The 23577-nt window shown below is 54.3% G+C and overlaps 1 protein-coding gene across 1 annotated transcript; it reads left to right on the top strand.

The window, feature by feature from the left end:
* Positions 1-13194: 13194 nt before the first annotated feature.
* On the top strand, positions 13195-15690 carry LOC139247551 (zinc finger protein 628-like). The gene has a single exon (XM_070871659.1). The coding sequence runs from the start codon at positions 13225-13227 to the stop codon at positions 15616-15618; it is 2394 nt and encodes a 797-aa protein (XP_070727760.1). The 5' UTR covers positions 13195-13224; the 3' UTR covers positions 15619-15690.
* Positions 15691-23577: the final 7887 nt, after the last annotated feature.

Raw genomic sequence — 23577 nt, forward strand, 5'->3', positions numbered from 1 at the left:
GTCCTGCCATCCCGGGAATCAGTCTGGTGAACCTTCGCTGCACTCCCTCAATAGCAAGAATGTCCTTCCTCAGATTAGGAGACCAAAACTGCTCACAATACTCCAGGTGTGGCCTCACCAAGGCCCTGTACACCTGGAGTAAGACCTCCTTGCTCCTATACTCAAACCCTCTCGCTATGAAGGCCAACATACCATTGGCCTTCCTCACTGCTTGCTGCACCGGCATGTTTGCTTTAAATGACCGGTGTACAAGGACACCCAGGTCCCTCTGTACATCGACACTTCCCAAGACATCACCATTTCAATAATACTTTATGTTTTTCCCTTCCAAAGTGGATAACTTCACATTTATCCGCGTTAAACTGCATGTGCCTTGTGCTTGCCCAGGCACTCAAACCGATCTAAATCGCCTTGCTGCGTCTTTTCATCCACCTCCGCGACTCGCAATCCTCACCTACTTTTGTGATGCACCCTCCCACAGCCGAATGGCCTGCCGACACTCCCTGTCTGCAGGGGTGGGGCGCTTGGGTGAGGGACTGGAGGGTGTCCTAACGCTCGTGGGGAGACCGGGACACACCCCAACCCCCCCCCAGCCCCCCCAGCAAGGAGGGGTGAGCGCCCATGGGGGAACGAGTGACCCTCAGTGTAATGTATTTGGTGCATGGATTCTTTGCTAAGCAATTCATAGCGACACGTTGCTCTTAAGAACTAGTCGGTTTATTAGCAAAGGTTTTAACAACCACACGACACATTACCGGTTCATCCACCGGGCTCACAACGACCTGCCTCGTCGTGACCCAACTGGCTGGGGTTTTATTGAGTCTTGTGAACATCACGTGACAGGATCGGTCCAAGTCAGCATGGATTTATGAAAGGGGAAATCATGCTCGACAAATCTTCTAGAATTTTTTGAGGATGTAACTAGCAGAGTGGACAAGGGGGAACCAGTGGATGTGGTGTATTTGGACTTTCAAAAGGTTTTTGACAAGGTCCCACACAAGAGATTGGTGTAAAATTAAAGCACATGGTATTGGGGGTAATGTACTGACGTGGATAGAGAACTGGTTGGCAGACAGGAAGCAGAGAGTCGGGATAAACGGGTCCTTTTCAGAATGGCAGGCAGTGACTAGTGGGGTGCCGCAGGGCTCAGTGCTAGGACCCCAGCTATTTACAATATACATTAATGATTTAGAGGAAGGAATTGAACGTAATATCTCCAAGTTTGCAGATGACACTAAGCTGGGTGGCGGTGTGAGCTGTGAGGAGGATGCTATGAGGCTGCAGGGTGACTTGGATAGGTTAGGTGAGTGGGCAAATGCTTGGCAGATGCAGTATAATGTGGATAAATGTGAGGTTATCCACTTTGGGGGCAAAAACAGGAAGGCAGAATATTATCTGAATGGTGACAGATTAGGAAAAGGGGAGGTGCAACGAGACCTGGGTGTCATGGTACATCAGTCATTGAAAGTTGGCCATGCAGGTACAGCAGGCGGTGAAGAAGGCAAATGGCATGTTGGCCTTCATAGCGAGAGGATTTGAGTATAGGAGCAGGGAGGTCTTACTGCAGTTGTACAGGGCCTTGGTGAGGCCTCACCTGGAATATTGTGTTCAGTTTTGGTCTCCTAATCTGAGGAAGGACATTCTTGCTATTGAGGGAGTGCAGCGAAGGTTCACCAGACTGATTCCCGGGATGGCAGGACTGACATATGAAGAAAGACTGGATCGACTGGGCTTATATTCACTGGAGTTTAGAAGAATGAGAGGGGGATCTCATAGAAACATATAAAATTCTGCCGGGACGGGACAGGTTAGATGCAGGAAGAATGTTCCCGATGTTGGGGAAGTCCAGAACCAGGGGACACAGTCTGAGGATAAGGGGTAAGCCATTTAGGACCGAGATGAGGAGAAACTTCTTCACCCAGAGAATTGTGAACCTGTGGAATTCTCTACCACAGAAAGTTGTTGGGGGCCAGTTCGTTGGATATATTCAAAAGGGAGTTAGATGTGGCCCTTACGGCTAAAGGGATCAGGGGGGTATGGAGAGAAGGCAGGAGTGGGGTACTGAGGGAATGATCAGCCATGATCATATTGAATGGTGGGGCAGGCTCGAAGGGCCCAATGGCCTGCTCCTGCACCTATTTTCTGTGTTTCTAAACTTTTGCCAGTAACTTAAATCAAATTAGAATGTGGTTGCCGGGGGTGATGATGCACTCCAGTCCCTCCAGCGCCCACCTCTTGCGGAAGGCCGCGAGCGTACCGGTGGACACAGCGCGCTCCGTTCCGTCTCCAGGGACACCCCTGGCTCGGATGTCACTGCGGGAGAGAGGCAGGCAGTCGGGCTGAACGACCCCCTCGACCGCCCGCTGCCTGGACCGGCTGATGGCCGACCTTGGCCGTTGCCCAGGAGCAGTCGCGTGCAATCGCGGACGAGGACGGCCACGTGGAGGATGTGCAAAGACCAGCTCGCACAGTCAGCAGCTCGACAAACCTGCGGGCCGTACCCACAGGGGCCTACATCACACCCAGTGAGGGGTCAGCCCCCTTGGAGAGACCCGTGGGCCCCTCCCAACCCCCAGCGAGAAGGAGCAGGGCGTCCTGGGGGAAGGCGTGGGAGGCACCAGAGTTTGATTTGCAGAGCAAAGTGCTGTGTTTCATTCGGCAGCGTGAGGTGGATCAGAGGCTACCCCGCGACAAATCCAACAGGGAATCCAGGAGCAATTGTCTTTCCCAGAAAACGCTGAGAATGTGCCACTCGCTGTAACCCCCTCCAGCCCCGACAATTCTCATCCTCCTCTTCAAATCCCTCCCTCGCCCCCCCTCCCTATCTCTGTAACCCCCTCCAGCCCGGACAATTCTCATCCTCCTGTTCCAATCCCTCCCTCGCCCCCCCTCCCTATCTCTGTAACCTCCTCCAGCCCCGACAATTCTCATCCTCCTCTTCAAATCCCTCCCTCGCCCCCCCTCCCTATCTCTGTAACCCCCTCCAGCCCCGACAATTCTCATCCTCCTCTTCAAATCCCTCCCTCGCCCCCCCCTCCCTATCTCTGTAACCTCCTCCAGCCCCGACAATTCTCATCTTCCTGTTCAAATCCCTCCCTCGCCCCCCCTCCCTATCTCTGTAACCTCCTCCAGCCCCTACAATTCTCATCCTCCTGTTCAAATCCCTCCCTCGCCCCCCTCCCTATCTCTGTAACCTCCTCCAGCCCCTACAATTCTCATCCTCCTGTTCCAATCCCTCCCTCGCCCCCCTCCCTATCTCTGTAACCTCCTCCAGCCCCGACAATTCTCATCCTCCTGTTCAAATCCCTCCCTCGCCCTCCTCCCTATCTCTGTAACCTCCTCCAGCCCCGACAATTCTCATCTTCCTGTTCAAATCCCTCCCTCGACCCCCCTCCCTATCTCTGTAACCTCCTCCAGCCCCGACAATTCTCATCTTCCTGTTCAAATCCCTCCCTCGCCCCCCCTCCCTATCTCTGTAACCTCCTCCAGCCCCTACAATTCTCATCCTCCTCTTCAAATCCCTCCCTCGCCCCCCCTCCCTATCTCTGTAACCTCCTCCAGCCCCGACAATTCTCATCCTCCTCTTCAAATCCCTCCCTCGCCCCCCCTCCCTATCTCTGTAACCCCCTCCAGCCCCAACAATTCTCATCCTCCTCTTCAAATCCCTCCCTCGCCCCCCCCTCCCTATCTCTGTAACCTCCTCCAGCCCCGACAATTCTCATCTTCCTGTTCAAATCCCTCCCTCGCCCCCCCTCCCTATCTCTGTAACCTCCTCCAGCCCCTACAATTCTCATCCTCCTGTTCAAATCCCTCCCTCGCCCCCCTCCCTATCTCTGTAACCTCCTCCAGCCCCTACAATTCTCATCCTCCTGTTCCAATCCCTCCCTCGCCCCCCTCCCTATCTCTGTAACCTCCTCCAGCCCCGACAATTCTCATCCTCCTGTTCAAATCCCTCCCTCGCCCCCCTCCCTATCTCTGTAACCTCCTCCAGCCCCGACAATTCTCATCTTCCTGTTCAAATCCCTCCCTCGCCCCCCCCTCCCTATCTCTGTAACCTCCTCCAGCCCCGACAATTCTCATCTTCCTGTTCAAATCCCTCCCTCGCCCCCCCTCCCTATCTCTGTAACCTCCTCCAGCCCCTACAATTCTCATCCTCCTCTTCAAATCCCTCCCTCGCCCCCCCTCCCTATCTCTGTAACCTCCTCCAGCCCTGACAATTCTCATTCTCCTCTTCAAATCCCTCCCTCGCCCCCTCCCTATCTCTGTAACCTCCTCCAGTCCCTACAATTCTCATTCTCCTCTTCAAATCCCTCCCTCACCCCTCCCTATCTCTGTAACCCCCTCCAGCCCGGACAATTCTCATCCTCCTGTTCAAATCCCTCCCTCGCCCCCTCCCTATCTCTGTAACCTCCTCCAGCCCCGACAATTCTCATCCTCCTCTTCAAATCCCTCCCTCGCCCCCCCTCCCTATCTCTGTAACCTCCTCCAGCCCCTACAATTCTCATCCTCCTGTTCAAATCCCTCCCTCGCCCCCCCCTCCCTATCTCTGCAACCTCCTCCAGCCCCGACAATTCTCATCCTCCTGTTCAAATCCCTCCCTCGCCCCCCTCCTCCCTATCTCTGTAACCCCCTCCAGCCCCGACAATTCTCATCCTCCTCTTCAAATCCCTCCCTCGCCCCCTCCCTATCTCTGTAACCCCCTCCAGCCCGGACAATTCTCATCCTCCTGTTCAAATCCCTCCATGGCTGAGGGTCTTGGTAACAACTGAGGGTCAGGCTAACGGGGTACAACAACAACTGAGGGTCAGGGTAACGGGGTACAACAACAACTGAGGGTCTGGGTCATGGGGTACAACAACAACTGAGGGTCTGGATCATGGGGAGCAACAACAACTGAGGGTCTGGGTCATGGGGAGCAACAACAACTGAGGGTCAGGGTAATGGGGAACAACAACAACTGAGGGTCTGGGTAAAGGGGTACAACAACAACTGAGGGTCTGGGTCATGGGGAACAACAACAACTGAGGGTCTGGGTCATGGGGTACAACAACAACTGAGGGTCTGGGTAAAGTGGTACAACAACAACTGAGGGTCTGGGTCATGGAATACAACAACAACTGAGGGTCTGGGTAAAGGGGTACAACAACAACTGAGGGTCAGGGTCATGGGGAGCAACAACAACTGAGGGTCAGTGTAATGGGGAACAACAACAACTGAGGGTCTGGGTACTGGGGAACAACAACAACTGAGGGTCTGGGTACGGGGAACAACAACAACTGAGGGTCTGGGTAAAGGGGTACAACAACAACTGAGGGTCAGGGTCATGGGGAACAACAACAACTGAGGGTCTGGGTAAATGGGGAACAACAACAACTGAGGGTCTGGGTAATGGGGTACAACAACAACTGAGGGTCTGGGTAATGGGGTACAACAACAACTGAGGGTCTGGGTAAATGGGGAACAACAACAACTGAGGGTCTGGGTAATGGGATACAACAACAACTGAGGGTCTGGGTAATGGGGTACAACAACAACTGAGGGTCTGGGTAATGGGGTACAACAACAACTGAAGGTCTGGGTAGTGGGGTAGAACAACAACAACTGAGGGTCTGGGTAATGGGGAACAACAACAACTGAGGGTCTGGGTAATGGGGAACAACAACTGAGGGTCTGGGTAGTGGGGTACAACAACAACTGAGGGTCAGGGTCATGGGGAACAACAACAACTGAGGGTCTGGGTAAAGGGGTACAACAACAACTGAGGGTCAGGGTCATGGGGAACAACAACAACTGAGGGTCAGGGTCGTGGGGTACAACAACAACTGAGGGTCAGGGTAACGGGTACAACAACAACTGAGGATCTGGGTCATGGGGTACAACAACAACTGAGGGTCAGGGTAGTGGGGTACAACAACAACTGAGGGTCAGGGTCATGGGGAACAACAACAACTGAGGGTCTGGGTAAATGGGGAACAACAACAACTGAGGGTCTGGGTAATGGGGTACAACAACAACTGAGGGTCTGGGTAATGGGGTACAACAACAACTGAGGGTCTGGGTAAATGGGGAACAACAACAACTGAGGGTCTGGGTAATGGGATACAACAACAACTGAGGGTCTGGGTAATGGGGTACAACAACAACTGAGGGTCTGGGTAATGGGGTACAACAACAACTGAAGGTCTGGGTAGTGGGGTAGAACAACAACAACTGAGGGTCTGGGTAATGGGGTACAACAACAACTGAGGGTCTGGGTAATGGGGAACAACAACTGAGGGTCTGGGTAAATGGGGAACAACAACAACTGAGGGTCTGGGTAATGGGATACAACAACAACTGAGGGTCTGGGTAATGGGGTACAACAACAACTGAGGGTCTGGGTAATGGGGTACAACAACAACTGAAGGTCTGGGTAGTGGGGTAGAACAACAACAACTGAGGGTCTGGGTAATGGGGAACAACAACAACTGAGGGTCTGGGTAATGGGGAACAACAACTGAGGGTCTGGGTAGTGGGGTACAACAACAACTGAGGGTCTGGGTAAATGGGGAACAACAACAACTGAGGGTCTGGGTAATGGGGTACAACAACAACTGAGGGTCTGGGTAATGGGGTACAACAACAACTGAGGGTCTGGGTAAATGGGGAACAACAACAACTGAGGGTCTGGGTAATGGGATACAACAACAACTGAGGGTCTGGGTAATGGGGTACAACAACAACTGAGGGTCTGGGTAATGGGGTACAACAACAACTGAAGGTCTGGGTAGTGGGGTAGAACAACAACAACTGAGGGTCTGGGTAATGGGGAACAACAACAACTGAGGGTCTGGGTAATGGGGAACAACAACTGAGGGTCAGGGTAGTGGGGTACAACAACAACTGAGGGTCAGGGTCATGGGGAACAACAACAACTGAGGGTCTGGGTAAAGGGGTACAACAACAACTGAGGGTCAGGGTCATGGGGAACAACAACAACTGAGGGTCAGGGTCGTGGGGTACAACAACAACTGAGGGTCAGGGTAACGGGTACAACAACAACTGAGGATCTGGGTCATGGGGTACAACAACAACTGAGGGTCAGGGTAGTGGGGTACAACAACAACTGAGGGTCAGGGTCATGGGGAACAACAACAACTGAGGGTCTGGGTAAATGGGGAACAACAACAACTGAGGGTCTGGGTAATGGGATACAACAACAACTGAGGGTCTGGGTAATGGGGTACAACAACAACTGAGGGTCTGGGTAATGGGGTACAACAACAACTGAAGGTCTGGGTAGTGGGGTAGAACAACAACAACTGAGGGTCTGGGTAATGGGGAACAACAACAACTGAGGGTCTGGGTAATGGGGAACAACAACTGAGGGTCTGGGTAGTGGGGTACAACAACAACTGAGGGTCAGGGTCATGGGGAACAACAACAACTGAGGGTCTGGGTAAAGGGGTACAACAACAACTGAGGGTCAGGGTCATGGGGAACAACAACAATTGAGGGTCAGGGTCGTGGGGTACAACAACAACTGAGGGTCAGGGAAACGGGTACAACAACAACTGAGGATCTGGGTCATGGGGTACAACAACAACTGAGGGTCAGGGTAGTGGGGTAGAACAACAACTGAGGGTCAGGGTCATGGGGAACAACAACTGAGGGTGTGGGTAGTGGTGTACAACAACAACTGAGGGTCTGGGTAATGGGGAACAACAACAACTGAGGGTCTGGGTAAAGGGGTACAACAACAACTGAGGGTCTGGGTAATGGGGTACAACAACAACTGAGGGTCTGGGTCATGGGGAACAACAACAACTGAGGGTCTGGTTAATGGGGTACAACAACAACTGAGGGTCTGGGTAATGGGGAACAACAACAACTGAGGGTCTGGGTAATGGGGAACAACAACAACAACTGAGGGTCTGGGTAATGGGGTACAACAACAACTGAGGGTCAGGGTCATGGGGAACAACAACAACTGAGGGTCTGGGTAGTGGGGAACAACAACAACTGAGGGTCTGGGTAGTGGGGTACAACAACAACTGAGGGTCTGGGTAATGGGGAACAACAACAACTGAGGGTCTGGGTAATGGGGTACAACAACAACTGAGGGTCAGGGTCATGGGGAACAACAACAACTGAGGGTCTGGGTAGTGGGGTACAACAACAACTGAGGGTCTGGGTAATGAGATACAACAACAACTGAGGGTCTGGGTAATGGGGTACAACAACAACTGAGGGTCTGGGTAATGGGGAACAACAACTGAGGGTCTGGGTCATGGGGTACAACAACAACTGAGGGTCAGGGTAATGGGGAACAACAACAACTGAGGGTCTGGGTAGTGGGGTACAACAACAACTGAGGGTCTGGGTAAAGGGGTACAACAACAACTGAGGGTCAGGGTCATGGGGAACAACAACAACTGAGGGTCTGGGTAAAGGGGTACAACAACAACTGAGGGTCAGGGTCATGGGGAACAACAACAACTGAGGGTCAGGGTCATGGGGAACAACAACAACTGAGGGTCTGGGTAAAGGGGTACAACAACAACTGAGGGTCAGGGTCATGGGGAACAACAACAACTGAGGGTCTGGGTAATGGGGAACAACAACAACTGAGGGTTTGGGTAATGGGGAACAACAACAACTGAGGGTCTGGGTAATGGGGTACAACAACAACTGAGGGTCAGGGTCATGGGGAACAACAACAACTGAGGGTCAGGGTAACGGGAAACAACAACAACTGAGGGTCTGGGTAATGGGGTACAACAACAACTGAGGGTCTGGGTAAAGGGGTACAACAACAACTGAGGGTCTGGGTAAAGGGGTACAACAACAACTGAGGGTCAGGGTCATGGGGAACAACAACAACTGAGGGTCAGGGTCATGGGGAACAAGAACAACTGAGGGTCTGGGTAATGGGGTACAACAACAACTGAGGGTCAGGGTCATGGGGTACAACAACAACTGAGGGTCTGGGTAGTGGGGTACAACAACAACTGAGGGTCAGGGTAACGGGAAACAACAACAACTGAGGGTCAGGGTAACGGGAAACAACAACAACTGAGGGTCAGGGTAATGGAGAACAACAACAACTGAGGGTCTGGGTAATGGAGAACAACAACAACTGAGGGTCTGGGTCATGGGGAACAACAACAACTGAGGGTCTGGGTAATGGAGAACAACAACAACTGAGGGTCTGGGTAATGGAGAACAACAACAACTGAGGGTCTGGGTAATGGGGAACAACAACAACTGAGGGTCAGGGTCATGGGGAACAACAACAACTGAGGGTCTGGTTAATGGAGAACAACAACAACTTTGGGTCAGGCTAATGGAGAACAACAACAACTGAGGGTCTGGGTCATGGGGAACAACAACAACTGAGGGTCAGGGTCATGGGGAACAACAACAACTGAGGGTCAGGGTCATGGGGAACAACAACAACTGAGGGTCTGGGTAGTGGGGTATAACAACAACTGAGGGTTTGGGTAACGGGAAACAACAACAACTGAGGGTCTGGGTAATGGGGAACAACAACAACTGAGGGTCTGGGTAGTGGGGTACAACAACAACTGAGGGTCTGGGTAAAGGGGTACAACAACAACTGAGGGTCAGGGTCATGGGGAACAACAACAACTGAGGGTCTGGGTAAAGGGGTACAACAACAACTGAGGGTCAGGGTCATGGGGAACAACAACAACTGAGGGTCAGGGTCATGGGGAACAACAACAACTGAGGGTCTGGGTAAAGGGGTACAACAACAACTGAGGGTCAGGGTCATGGGGAACAACAACAACTGAGGGTCTGGGTAATGGGGAACAACAACAACTGAGGGTCTGGGTAATGGGGAACAACAACAACTGAGGGTCTGGGTAATGGGGTACAACAACAACTGAGGGTCAGGGTCATGGGGAACAACAACAACTGAGGGTCAGGGTAACGGGAAACAACAACAACTGAGGGTCTGGGTAATGGGGTACAACAACAACTGAGGGTCTGGGTAATGGGGAACAACAACAACTGAGGGTCTGGGTAATGGGGAACAACAACAACTGAGGGTCTGGGTAAAGGGGTACAACAACAACTGAGGGTCTGGGTAAAGGGGTACAACAACAACTGAGGGTCAGGGTCATGGGGAACAACAACAACTGAGGGTCAGGGTCATGGGGAACAAGAACAACTGAGGGTCTGGGTAATGGGGTACAACAACAACTGAGGGTCAGGGTCATGGGGTACAACAACAACTGAGGGTCAGGGTAACGGGAAACAACAACAACTGAGGGTCAGGGTAACGGGAAACAACAACAACTGAGGGTCAGGGTAATGGAGAACAACAACAACTGAGGGTCTGGGTAATGGAGAACAACAACAACTGAGGGTCTGGGTCATGGGGAACAACAACAACTGAGGGTCTGGGTAATGGAGAACAACAACAACTGAGGGTCTGGGTAATGGAGAACAACAACAACTGAGGGTCAGGGTCATGGGGAACAACAACAACTGAGGGTCTGGGTAATGGAGAACAACAACAACTGAGGGTCTGGGTAATGGGGAACAACAACAACTGAGGGTCAGGGTCATGGGGAACAACAACAACTGAGGGTCTGGTTAATGGAGAACAACAACAACTTTGGGTCAGGCTAATGGAGAACAACAACAACTGAGGGTCTGGGTAATGGGGAACAACAACAACTGAGGGTCAGGGTCATGGGGAACAACAACAACTGAGGGTCAGGGTCATGGGGAACAACAACAACTGAGGGTCTGGGTAGTGGGGTATAACAACAACTGAGGGTTTGGGTAACGGGAAACAACAACAACTGAGGGTCTGGGTAATGGGGAACAACAACAACTGAGGGTCTGGGTAGTGGGGTACAACAACAACTGAGGGTTTGGGTAACGGGAAACAACAACAACTGAGGGTCTGGGTAGTGGGGTACAACAACAACTGAGTGTTTGGGTAATGGGGTACAACAACAACTGAGGGTTTGGGTAACGGGAAACAACAACTGAGGGTCTGGGTAATGGGGAACAACAACAACTGAGGGTCTGAGTAATGGAGAACAACAACAACTGAGGGTTTGGGTAACGGGAAACAACAACAACTGAGGGTCTGGGTAATGGGGAACCTGACTTGTTCCAGTTGTTGTTGTTGTTGTTGTGGGCGGGGCCTGCGGCAACGGCGGCAATGGCGGCCGCATTACCCAGGCGGCGCCGCGCGCGGGGGCGCGGTGTATGGGGGCGGCGCGGGACCCAGTGCGCATGCTCCGGGGGAAGGGGCGGAAGGAGAGAAGGCGGCAGAGAGAGAGAGAGAGAGAGAAGGTAGGAGAGGGAGAGGGAGAGGGGGAGGGGGGGGCTGAGGGAGGGGGGAGTGGGGGAGGGGGGGCTGAGGGAGGGGGGGAGGGGAGTGAGGGGGTTTTGAGGGTTTGGGGTAAAATTGTTTGTTTTTGTGGAGTCGGGCCGGAAGCCTGAGGCCTAAATATTCCCCCCGCCCCCTCCCCCCCCCGGGGTCACCGGGTCAACTCAGTCAGGGTCAGAGGGCGGCTCAGTGACCCGGATACCGGGGGCGGGGCCAAGCCCCGGGACTACAACACCTGACCCTACAACAACAACTGACCCTACAACAACAACTGACCCTACAACACCTGACCCTACAACAACAACTGACCCTACAACAACAACAACTGACCCTACAACAACAACTGACCCTACAACAACAACACCTGACCCTACTACAACAACAACTGACCCTACAACAACAACTGACCCTACTACAACAACTGACCCTACAACAACAACACCTGACCCTACAACAACAACAACTGACCCTACAACAACAACTGACCCTACAACAACAACTGACCCTACAACAACAACACCTGACCCTACAACAACAACTGACCCTACTACAACAACAACTGACCCTACAACAACACCTGACCCTACAACAACAACTGACCCTACAACAACAACTGACCCTACAACAACACCTGACCCTACAACAACAACAGACCCTACAACAACAACTGACCCTACAACACCTGACCCTACAACAACAACTGACCCTACAACAACAACAACTGACCCTACAACAACAACTGACCCTGCAACAACAACTGACCCTACTACAACAACACCTGACCCTACAACAACAACTGACCCTACAACAACAACAACTGACCCTACAACAACAACTGACCCTGCAACAACAACAACTGACCCTGCAACAACACCTGACCCTACAACAACACCTGACCCTACAACAACGGACCCTACAACAACACCTGACCCTACAACAACGGACCCTACAACAACAACTGACCCTACTACAACAACAACTGACCCTACAACAACTGACCCTACAACAACAACTGACCCTACTACAACAACTGACCCTACAACAACACCTGACCCTACAACAACAACTGACCTTACAACAACAACTGACCCTGCAACAACATCTGACCCTACAACAACAACTGACCCTACAACACCTGACCGTACAACAACAACTGACCCTCCAACACCTGACCGTACAACAACACATGACCCTACAACAACAACTGACCCTACAACAACAAATGACCCTACAACACCTGACCGTACAACAACAACTGGCCCTACAACAACAACTGACCCTGGGAACACCTTACCCTACAACAACAACTGACCCTGGGTACACCTGACCCTACAACAAAAACTGACCCTACAACAACAACTGACTGTACAACAACAACTGACTGTACAACAACAACTGACCCTGCCACAACAACTGACAGTACAACAGCAACTGAGGGTACCACAACAACACCTGACCCTACAACAACAACTGACCCTACAACAACAACTGAGGGTGGAACAACAGCTGACCCTCCTACTACAACTGACCCTGCCACAACAACTGACCCCGGGTACAAGAATTGACTGTACAACAACAACTGAGGGAACAACAAAAACTGAGTGGGACTGTGTACAACAACAACTGAGGGCCAGGGTCACTGGGTACAACAACAACTGATAATACACCAACAACTGATGGACAGGGTGGCGGTGTACAACAACAACTGACGATGGGGGCAGTGTTGCGATAGCCCCCTGCACCGTCCCCTGGGCCTTTTACTGTGACCCCCCCCTCCCCCCAGTGTTGGCGACGGTCGGGACTAACGGTCGGTTTCCTTTGGGCCTTTTTGTTCCAGGTGCGGCCGGGAACGCCCCCCCCCCACCCCGGAGATGGAGCGATCGGGCCTGACCTTGCCACCGGCAGCCCCCCCTGGTCGCCCCCCCGGCCCGGCGGCGGGAGAGGGAGGGGGAGGGGGAGGGACCTTCACCTGCGCTACGTGCGGAGACCACTTCAGCCGCTCCCACGCCCTGCAGCAGCACCTGCGGGTGCACGCGGGGCAGAAGGCCTTTGGCGAGATGAGCTTCACCCGCTCGGCGGCAGTCTCGTCCCACGACCAGTGCAACCGGGGCGAGCGGCTGGCCCTGTGCGACGTGTGCGGCAAGGGCTTCACCGTGGCGGCGCTGCTGGCCCGGCACCAGGCCACGCACACCGGCCGGCAGCCCCACGAGTGCGGGCTCTGCGGCAAGACCTTCGCCCTGGCCGCCAGCTTCCGCCGTCACCGCCGCCTGCACTTCGCCGAGGAGGCGTACCGCTGCGACCAGTGCGCCGGCCGCTTCGCGCAGCGGGAGGAACTGGTCCAGCACCAGCTCAGTCACGGCCTCCGCGAATCCTTCGTCTGCCGGGCCTGCGGCAAGGGTTTCACCCAGGAGCGCTTCCTGCAGTGGCACATGCCGGTTCACACCGGCCTCAAGCTGCCGGGGGAGGCCGGGTCCTCCATCGCCGGAGACTCCATCGTCGGAACGACCAACAGCTCTATCGCCGGACTCTCCAACTCCTCCGTCGCTGGAACGACCAACTCCTCCGTCGCTGGAACGACCAACTCCTCCATCGCCGGACTCTCCAACTCCTCCGTCGCTGGAACGACCAACTCCTCCATCGCCGTATCCTCTGTTGCCGAAACTTCCACCGGAGCCATGAACTCTCCCATCGCCGGTGATGCCAGCAGCTCCATCACTGGACCCTCCTTAATCGTCGCAAACTGCAACAGCTCCACCACTGGCCTCTCCTCCGCCTCCGCCATGGAGCCCTCCTCCACCTTGGGGCCCACCTCCGCCACAAGTCCCACCTCCATCACAAGGGCCTCCTCCACCACTGGTCGCTCCTCCGCTGTGGGACCCTCCTCCACCACTGGTCCCTCCTCCGCCGTGTGGCCTTCCTCCGCCACAGGGACCACCTCCATCGCGGGGGCCTCCTCCACCACGGTGCCCTCCTCCGCCACGGGGCCCACCTCCGCCACGGGGCCCACCTCCGCCGTGGGGCCCTCCTCTGCCGTGGTGCCCTCCGCCGCCACGGGGCCCACCTCCGCCACAGGGCCCTCCTCCACCGTGGGGCCCACCTCCACCGTGGAGCTCTCCTCCACCACTGGTTCCACCTCCGCCACAGGGCCCACCTCCGCCGTGGGGCCCTCCTCCACCACTGGTCCCACCTCCGCCACAGGGCCCACCTCCGCCGTGGGGCCCTCCTCCACCACTGGTCCCACCTCCACCATGGGGCCCAGCTCCGCCGTGGGGCCCTCCTCCACCACTGGTTCCACCTCCGCCGTGGGGCTCACCTCCACCGTGGGGCCCTCCTCCACCACTGGTCCCACCTCCGCCGTGGGGCCCTCCTCCGCCATGGGGCCTTCCTCCACCACTGGTTCCACCTCCGCCGTGGGGCCCACCTCCGCCGTGGGGCCCTCCTCCGCCATGGGGCCTTCCTCCACCACTGGTTCCACCTCTGCCATGGGGCCCACCTCCGCCATGAGGCCCACCTCCGCCGTGGGGCCCTCCTCCACCACTGGTCCCACCTCCGCCGTGGGGCCCCTCCAGCGCCTGTGCTGCGATGTTTGCGGCGATTGCTTCAGCCGCCCGCTGGGCCTGCGCCAGCACCAGAGGGTCCACCTGGGGGAGCGGGTGATGGCCGGCACGGCCTCCCCCTCCCCCTCCCCCTCCCCCTCCCCCTCCCCCGCCCGGCGCTCCTTCCCCTGCGACTCCTGCCCCAAGCGTTTCCCGGCCGCCTCGGCCCTGGCCCGTCACCGGGCCTCCCACGCGGGCCGGCAGCGGGCCGGGGAGCAGCCCTTCCGCTGCCCCACCTGCGGCTGCTGCTTTGCCCAGGCCTGGCGGCTCCAGCTCCACCAGCGGCAGCACCTGGAGGCCCGGCCCTATCGCTGCCCCACCTGCGGCTGTGCCTTCACCCAGCGGCGTCGCCTGCACTTCCACCAACGCTGCCACGCCCTGCCCGAGGCCCACGCCTGCCCCGTCTGCAAGAAGGGCTTCACCCGCCTGCACTACCTGCGCTGGCACATGCAGCTGCACCAGAGCGAGGCGGGCGGGGGGCAGGGCCCCCAGGCCCAGGGCCCCCCGGCCCAGGGACCCCCGGCCCAGCCGCCCCCCAACTCCTTCATCTGCGACGTGTGCGGCGACAGCTTCCGGCAGTGGGCCAACCTGCAGACGCACCAGACAGTTCACCGGGAGCGCGAGGGGCCGGAGAGTGCCGCGATCGAGTCGCCGGCCTCCGGGGACTGAGGAGCCCGCCCGGCCGCTGGACATTGAGCTCGGACAGAGGGGGAGACAGAGAGAGGGGGCACGGACTGAGAGAGCGAGGGGGGGGCACGGACTGAGAGAGAGAGAGAGAGAGAGCGAGGGGCACGGACTGAGAGAGAGAGAGAGAGAGAGGGGGGCACGGACTGAGAGAGAGAGAGAGAGAGAGGGGGGCACGGACTGAGAGAGAGAGAGAGAGAGAGAGCGAGGGGCACAGACTGAGAGAGAGAGAGAGAGAGGGGGGCACGGACTGAGAGAGAGAGGGGGGCACGGACTGAGAGAGAGAGAGAGAGAGAGAGCGAGGGGCACAGACTGAGAGAGAGAGGGGGGCACGGACTGAGAGAGAGAGAGAGAGGGGGGCACGGACTGAGAGAGAGAGAGAGAGAGAGAGCGAGGGGCACGGACTGAGAGAGAGAGAGAGAGAGAGCGAGGGGCACGGACTGAGAGAGAGAGAGAGAGAGGGGGGCACGGACTGAGAGAGAGAGAGAGCGAGGGGCACAGACTGAGAGAGAGAGGGGGGCAAGGACTGAGAGAGAGAGAGAGAGAGGGGGCACGGACTGAGAGAGAGAGAGAGAGAGAGCGAGGGGCACGGACTGAGAGAGAGAGAGAGCGAGGGGCACAGACTGAGAGAGAGAGGGGGGGGCACGGACTGAGAGAGAGAGAGAGAGAGGGGGCACGGACTGAGAGAGAGAGAGAGCGAGGGGCACAGACTGAGAGAGAGAGGGGGGCAAGGACTGAGAGGAGAGAGAGAAGGGGGCACGGACTGAGAGAGAGAGAGAGAGAGAGCGAGGGGCACGGACTGAGAGAGAGAAGGGGGCACGGACTGAGAGAGAGAGAGAGAGGGGGGCACGGACTGAGAGAGAGAGGGGAGCACGGACTGAGAGAGAGAGAGGGGGCACGGACTGAGAGAGAGAGAGAGAGGGGGGCACGGACTGAGAGAGAGAGAGAGAGAGGGGGCACGGACTGAGAGAGAGAGAGAGAGGGGGGCACGGAATGAGAGAGAGAGAGAGAGGGGGGCACGGACTGAGAGAGAGAGAGAGAGAGGGGCACAGACTGAGAGAGAGAGAGAGAGAGAGGGGCACGGACTGACAGAGAGAGAGAGAGAGGGGCACGGACTGAGAGAGAGAAGGGGGCACGGACTGAGAGAGAGAGAGAGAGAGAGGGGCACGGACTGACAGAGAGAGAGAGAGAGGGGCACGGACTGACAGAGAGAGAGAGAGAGAGGGGCACGGACTGAGAGAGAGAGAGAGAGGGGGGCACGGACTGAGAGAGAAACACACAGACTGTGAGACAGGGACGGAGAGACGGGGAGAGACAGAGACAGATAGAGACACAGTTAGAGAGAGACAGACTGGGAGACACAGATGCACCTGGCCCACTGGACACTCCCTGGTGCCGTGACAAAGGTCGTGGGAAGGGTGAGACCGAGAGGCACCGACAGACTGTTCGGAGACGGACCTGCTCCTTCCGGAATGTCCCGCGGTCGGTGAGAAGAGAAACTGATCACGGAGTCTCCACACTTCAATCTTTCGCTTTGTTTTACAGTGTTTGAGCAGAATCGGGACTCCGGGGAGAGGGGAGCGGAGTCTGTGGGGGCTGTGCAGAGGGAGCTTTACTCTGTATCTAACCCTCTGTACCTGCCCTGGGAGTGTTTGATGGGACAGTGTAGAGCGAGCTTTACTCTGTATCTAACCCCCTGTACCTGCCCTGGGAGTGTTTGATGGGACAGTGTAGAGGGAGCTTTACTCTGTATCTAACCCCCTGTACCTGCCCTGGGAGTGTTTGATGGGACAGTGTAGAGGGAGCTTTACTCTGTATCTAACCCCTGTACCTGCCCTGGGAGTGTTTGATGGGACAGTGTAGAGGGAGCTTTACTCTGTATCTAACCCCCTGTACCTGCCCTGGGAGTGTTTGATGGGACAGTGTAGAGGGAGCTTTACTCTGTATCTAACCCCCTGTACCTGCCCTGGGAGTGTTTGATGGGACAGTGTAGAGGGAGCTTTACTCTGTATCTAACCCCCTGTACCTGCCCTGGGAGTGTTTGATGGGACAGTGTAGAGGGAGCTTTACTCTGTATCTAACCCCCTGTGCCTGCCCTGGGAGTGTTTGATGGGACAGTGTAGAGGGAGCTTTACTCTGTATCTAACCCCCTGTACCTGCCCTGGGAGTGTTTGATGGGATGGTGTAGAGGGAGCTTTACTCTGTATCTATCCCCCTGTACCTGCCCTGGGAGTGTTTGATGGGACAGTGTAGAGGGAGCTTTACTCTGTATCTATCCCCCTGTACCTACCCTGGGAGTGTTTGATGGGACAGTGTAGAGGGAGCTTTACTCTGTATCTAAGCCTCTGTACCTACCCTGGGAGTGTTTGATGGGACAGTGTAGAGGGAGCTTTACTCTGTATCTAACCCCCTGTACCTGCCCTGGGAGTGTTTGATGGGACAGTGTAGAGGGATTATCAGTACGTACATTAACACTGTATTTATTCAGACGTTGAGAGTCACTGGGACCTGATTGAGAAACTGTGTGAAAAGCAGCGATTTATCCTCCAGCTGATGATGAATATTCAGTCTTTTCATGTGTTCGTTGTCTGATTATTGTCTTCGCAATAAAGTCTCTAACCTGAGGCGACCTTTATTCTCCTCTTACCTGTGTGTGTGGGTGTTTGTCCCTCTGTGAGGTGTACCTTCTCCCTCGGGTGTGGTCTATCACGTCAGCTCACAGTAATGTGGGAGGGTGAATCAGTGACCCTGCTGCAGTTCCTGGGCCCTGTTCCCCTCTCAGTGGATTTTTACAGAGTGTCTCGGTCTGTCACTCTCTCTGTGTCTGTGTGTGTCTCTCTCTGTGTCTCTGTCTCTCTCTCTGTCTCTTGTGTGTCACTTTCTCTGTGTGTGTCTCTCTCCCTGTGTGTGTATGTGTCTGTGTGTGTCTCTCTGCATGTCTCTTTTTGTATCAGTGTCTCTGTGCGTGTATCTCTCTCTGTCTGTGTGTCTCTCTCTCTCCCTCTGTGTGTATATCACTCTGTCTGTGTGTGTGTCTCTCTCCCTGTGTGTGTCTCTTTCTGTCTGTGTGTGTGTGTCTGTGTCTCTCTCTCTCCCTCTGTGTATATGTCACTCTGTCTCTCTCCCCCTGTGTCTCTCTCCCCCTGTGTGTGTCTCTCTCCCTCTGTGTGTGTGTGTGTGTGTGTGTGTCTCTCTCTCTCCCTCTGTGTGTGTGTGTGTGTGTGTGCATCTCTATGTCTGTGTGTCTCTTTCTCTGCGTCTCTTTTGACAAGGTCCCACACAAGAGATTGGTGTGCAAAGTTAAAGCACATGGTATTGGGGGTAATGTATTGACGTGGATAGAGAACTGGTTGGCAGACAGGAAGCAGAGAGTCGGGATAAACGGGTCCTTTTCAGAATGGCAGGCAGTGACTAGTGGGGTACCGCAGGGCTCAGTGCTGGGACCCCAGCTCTTTACAATATACATTAATGATTTAGACGAAGGAATTGAGTGTAATATCTCCAAGTTTGCAGATGACACTAAGCTGGGTGGCGGTGTGAGCTGTGAGGAGGACGCTAAGAGGCTGCAGGCTGACTTGGACAGGTTAGGTGAGTGGGCAAATGCATGGCAGATGCAGTATAATGTGGATAAATGTGAGGTTATCCACTTTGGTGGCAAAAACAGGAAGGCAGAATATTATCTGAATGGTGACAGATTAGGAAAAGGGGAGGTGCAACGAGACCTGGGTGTCATGGTACATCAGTCATTGAAAGTTGGCCATGCAGGTACAGCAGGCGGTGAAGAAGGCAAATGGCATGTTGGCCTTCATAGCGAGAGGATTTGAGTATAGGAGCAGGGAGGTCTTACTGCAGTTGTACAGGGCCTTGGTGAGGCCACACCTGGAATATTGTGTTCAGTTTTGGTCTCCTAATCTGAGGAAGGACATTCTTGCTATTGAGGGAGTGCAGCGAAGGTTCACCAGACTGATTCCCGGGATGGCAGGACTGACATATGAAGAAAGACTGGATCGACTGGGCTTATATTCACTGGAGTTTAGAAGAATGAGAGGGGACCTCATAGAAACATATAAAATTCTGACGGGACTGGACAGGTTAGATGCAGGAAGAATGTTCCCGATGTTGGGGAAGTCCAGAACCAGGGCTCACACAGTCTAAGGATAAGGGGTAAGCCATTTAGGACCGAGATGAGGAGAAACTTCTTCACCCAGAGAATTGTGAACCTGTGGAATTCTCTACCACAGAAAGTTGTTGGGGGCCAGTTCGTTGGATATATTCAGAAGGGAGTTAGATGTGGCCCTTACGGCTAAAGGGATCAGGGGGGTATGGAGAGAAGGCAGGAGTGGGGTACTGAGGGAATGATCAGCCATGATCATATTGAATGGTGGTGCAGGCTCGAAGGGCCCAATGGCTTGCTCCTGCTCCTATTTTCTATGTCTCTGTGTGTGTCTCTCTGTGCGTGTCTCTCTCTATCTGTGTCTCTATCTCTCGCTCTGTATCTGTCTCTCACTCTGTGTCTCTGTGCATGTATCTCTGTGTCTCTAACTGTGTGTGTGTGTGTCTCTCTCTGTCTCTCTCCCTGTGTGTGTGTCTGTGTTTCTCTATCTGTTTCTGTGTGTGTGTGTGTGTGTCTCTCTCCCTCTGTGTGTGTGTCTGTGTTTCTCTCTGTCTGTTTCTCTGTGTGTCTGTGTTTCTCTGTGTGTCTGTGTTTCTGTGTGTGTGTGTGTGTCTCTCTCTGTCTGTCTCTCTGTGTGTCACGGTGAGGGGGACAGGGAGAGAGACACGGACCAAGAGAGAGTCAGGCAGACTGTGAGACAGGGACGGAGAGACGGGGAGAGACAGAGACAGATAGAGACACAGAGATGGAGAGACACAGTTAGAGAGACACAGACTGGGAGACACAGATGCACCTGGCCCACTGGACACTCCCTGGTGCCGTGACGAAGGTCGTGGGAAGGGTGAGACCGAGAGGCACCGACAGACTGTTCGGAGACGGACCTGCTCCTTCCGGAATGTCCCGCGGTCGGTGAGAAGAGAAACTGATCACGGAGTCTCCACACTTCAATCTTTCGCTTTGTTTTACAGTGTTTGAGCAGAATCGGGACTCCGGGGAGAGGGGAGCGGAGTCTGTGGGGGCTGTGCAGAGGGAGCTTTACTGTGTATCTAACCCCCTGTACCTGCCCTGGGAGTGTTTGATGGGGACAGTGTAGAGGGAGCTTTACTCTGTATCTAACCCCCTGTACCTGCCCTGGGAGTGTTTGATGGGGACAGTGTAGAGGGAGCTTTACTCTGTATCTAACCCCCTGTACCTGCCCTGGGAGTGTTTGATGGGGACAGTGTAGAGGGAGCTTTACTCTGTCTCTAACCCCCTGTACCTGCCCTGGGAGTGTTTGATGGGACAGTGTAGAGGGAGCTTTGCTCTGTATCTAACCCCCTGTACCTGCCCTGGGGATGTTTGATGGGATTGTGTCGAGGGAGCTTTACTCTGTATCTAACCCCCTGTACCTGCCCTGGGAGTGTTTGATGGGACAGTGTAGAGGGAGCTTTACTCTGTATCTAACCCCCTGTACCTGCCCTGGGAGTGTTTGATGGGACAGTGTAGAGGGAGCTTTACTCTGTATCTAACCCCCTGTACCTGCCCTGGGAGTGTTTGATGGGACAGTGTAGGGGGTGCTTTACTCTGTATCTAACCCCCTGTACCTGCCCTGGGAGTGTTTGATGGGACAGTGTAGAGGGAGCTTTACTCTGTATCTAACCCCCTGTACCTGCCCTGGGAGTGTTTGATGGGACAGTGTAGAGGGAGCTTTACTCTGTATCTAACCCCCTGTACCTGCCCTGGGAGTGTTTGATGGGACAGTGTAGAGGGATTATCAGTACGTACATTAACACTGTATTTATTCAGACGATGAGAGTCACTGGGACCTGATTGAGAAACTGTGTGAAAAGCAGCGATTTATCCTCCGGCTGATGAAGAATATTCAGTCGTTTCATGTGTTCGTTGTCTGATTATTGTCTTCGCAATAAAGTCTCTAACCTGAGGCGACCTTTATTCTCCTCTTACCTGTGTGTGTGGGTGTTTGTCCCTCTGTGAGGTGTACCTTCTCCCTCGGGTGTGGTCTATCACGTCAGCTCACAGTAATGTGGGAGGGTGAATCAGTGACCCTGCTGCAGTTCCTGGGCCCTGTTCCCCTCTCAGTGGATTTTTACAGAGTGTCTCGGTCTGTCACTCTCTCTGTGTCTGTGTGTGTCTCTCTCTGTGTCTCTGTCTCTCTCTCTGTCTCTTGTGTGTCACTCTCTCTGTGTGTGACTCTCTCCCTGTGTGTGTATGTGTCTGTGTGTGTCTCTCTGCATGTCTCTTTTTGTATCAGTGTCTCTGTGCGTGTATCTCTCTCTGTCTGTGTGCCTCTCTCTCTCTCCCTCTGTGTGTATATCACTCTGTCTGTGTGTGTGTCTCTCTCCCTGTGTGTGTCTCTTTCTGTCTGTGTCTGTGTGTGTGTGTGTCTGTGTCTCTCTCTCTCCCTCTGTGTATATGTCACTCTGTCTCTCTCCCCCTGTGTCTCTCTCCCCGTGTGTGTCTCTCTCCCTCTGTGTGTGTGTGTGTGTGTGTGTGTGTGTCTCTCCCTGTGTGTGTGTGTGTGTGTGTGTGTGTGTCTCTATGCCTGTGTGTCTCTTTCTCTGTGTCTCTTTTGACAAGATCCCACACAAGAGATTGGTGTGTAAAATTAAAGCACATGGTATTGGGGGTAATGTACTGACGTGGATAGAGAACTGGTTGGCAGACAGGAAGCAGAGAGTCGGGATAAACGGGTCCTTTTCAGAATGGCAGGCAGTGACCAGTGGGGTACCGCAGGGCTCAGTGCTGGGACCCCAGCTATTTACAATATACATTAATGATTTAGACGAAGGAATTGAATGTAATATCTCCAAGTTTGCAGATGACACTAAGCTGGGTGGCGGTGTGAGCTGTGAGGAGGATGCTAAGAGGCTGCAGGGTGACTTGGACAGGTTAGGTGAGTGGGGCAAATGCATGGCAGATGCAGTATAATGTGGATAAATGTGAGGTTATCCACTTTGGTGGTAAAAACAGGAAGGCAGAATATTATCTGAATGGTGACAGATTAGGAAAAGGGGAGGTGCAACGAGACCTGGGTGTCATGGTACATCAGTCATTGAAAGTTGGCCATGCAGGTACAGCATGCGGTGAAGAAGGCAAATGGTATGTTGGCCTTCATAGCGAGAGGATTTGAGTATAGGAGCAGGGAGGTCTTACTGCAGTTGTACAGGGCCTTGGTGAGACCACACCTGGAGTATTGTGTTCAGTTTTGGTCTCCTAATCTGAGGAAGGACATTCTTGCTATTGAGGGAGTGCAGCGAAGGTTCACCAGACTGATTCCCGGGATGGCAGGACTGACATATGAAGAAAGACTGGATCGACTAGCCTTATATTCACTGGAATTTAGAAGAATGAGAGGGGATCTCATAGAAACATATAAAATTCTGACGGGACGGGACAGGTTAGATGCAGGAAGAATGTTCCCGATGTTGGGGAAGTCCAGAACCAGGGCTCACACTGTCTAAGGATAAGGGGTAAGCCATTTAGGACCGAGATGAGGAGAAACTTCTTCACCCAGAGAATTGTGAACCTGTGGAATTCTCTGCCACAGAAAGTTGTTGGGGGCCAGTTCGTTGGATATATTCAAAAGGGAGTTAGATGTGGCCCTTACGGCTAAAGGGATCAGGGGGTATGGAGAGAAGGCAGGAGTGGGGTACTGAGGGAATGGTCAGCCATGATCATATTGAATGGTGGGGCAGGCTCGAAGGACCCAATGGCCTGCTCCTGCACCTATTTTCTATGTTTCTCTGTGTGTCTCTCTCTCTGTGCGTGTCTCTCTCTATCTGTATCTGTATCTCTCGCTGTATGTCTGTCTCTCTCACTCTGTGTCTGTG

This window comes from Pristiophorus japonicus, unplaced genomic scaffold (assembly GCF_044704955.1).
Source record: "Pristiophorus japonicus isolate sPriJap1 unplaced genomic scaffold, sPriJap1.hap1 HAP1_SCAFFOLD_272, whole genome shotgun sequence".
NCBI classification, from domain to species: Eukaryota; Metazoa; Chordata; class Chondrichthyes; family Pristiophoridae; genus Pristiophorus; species Pristiophorus japonicus.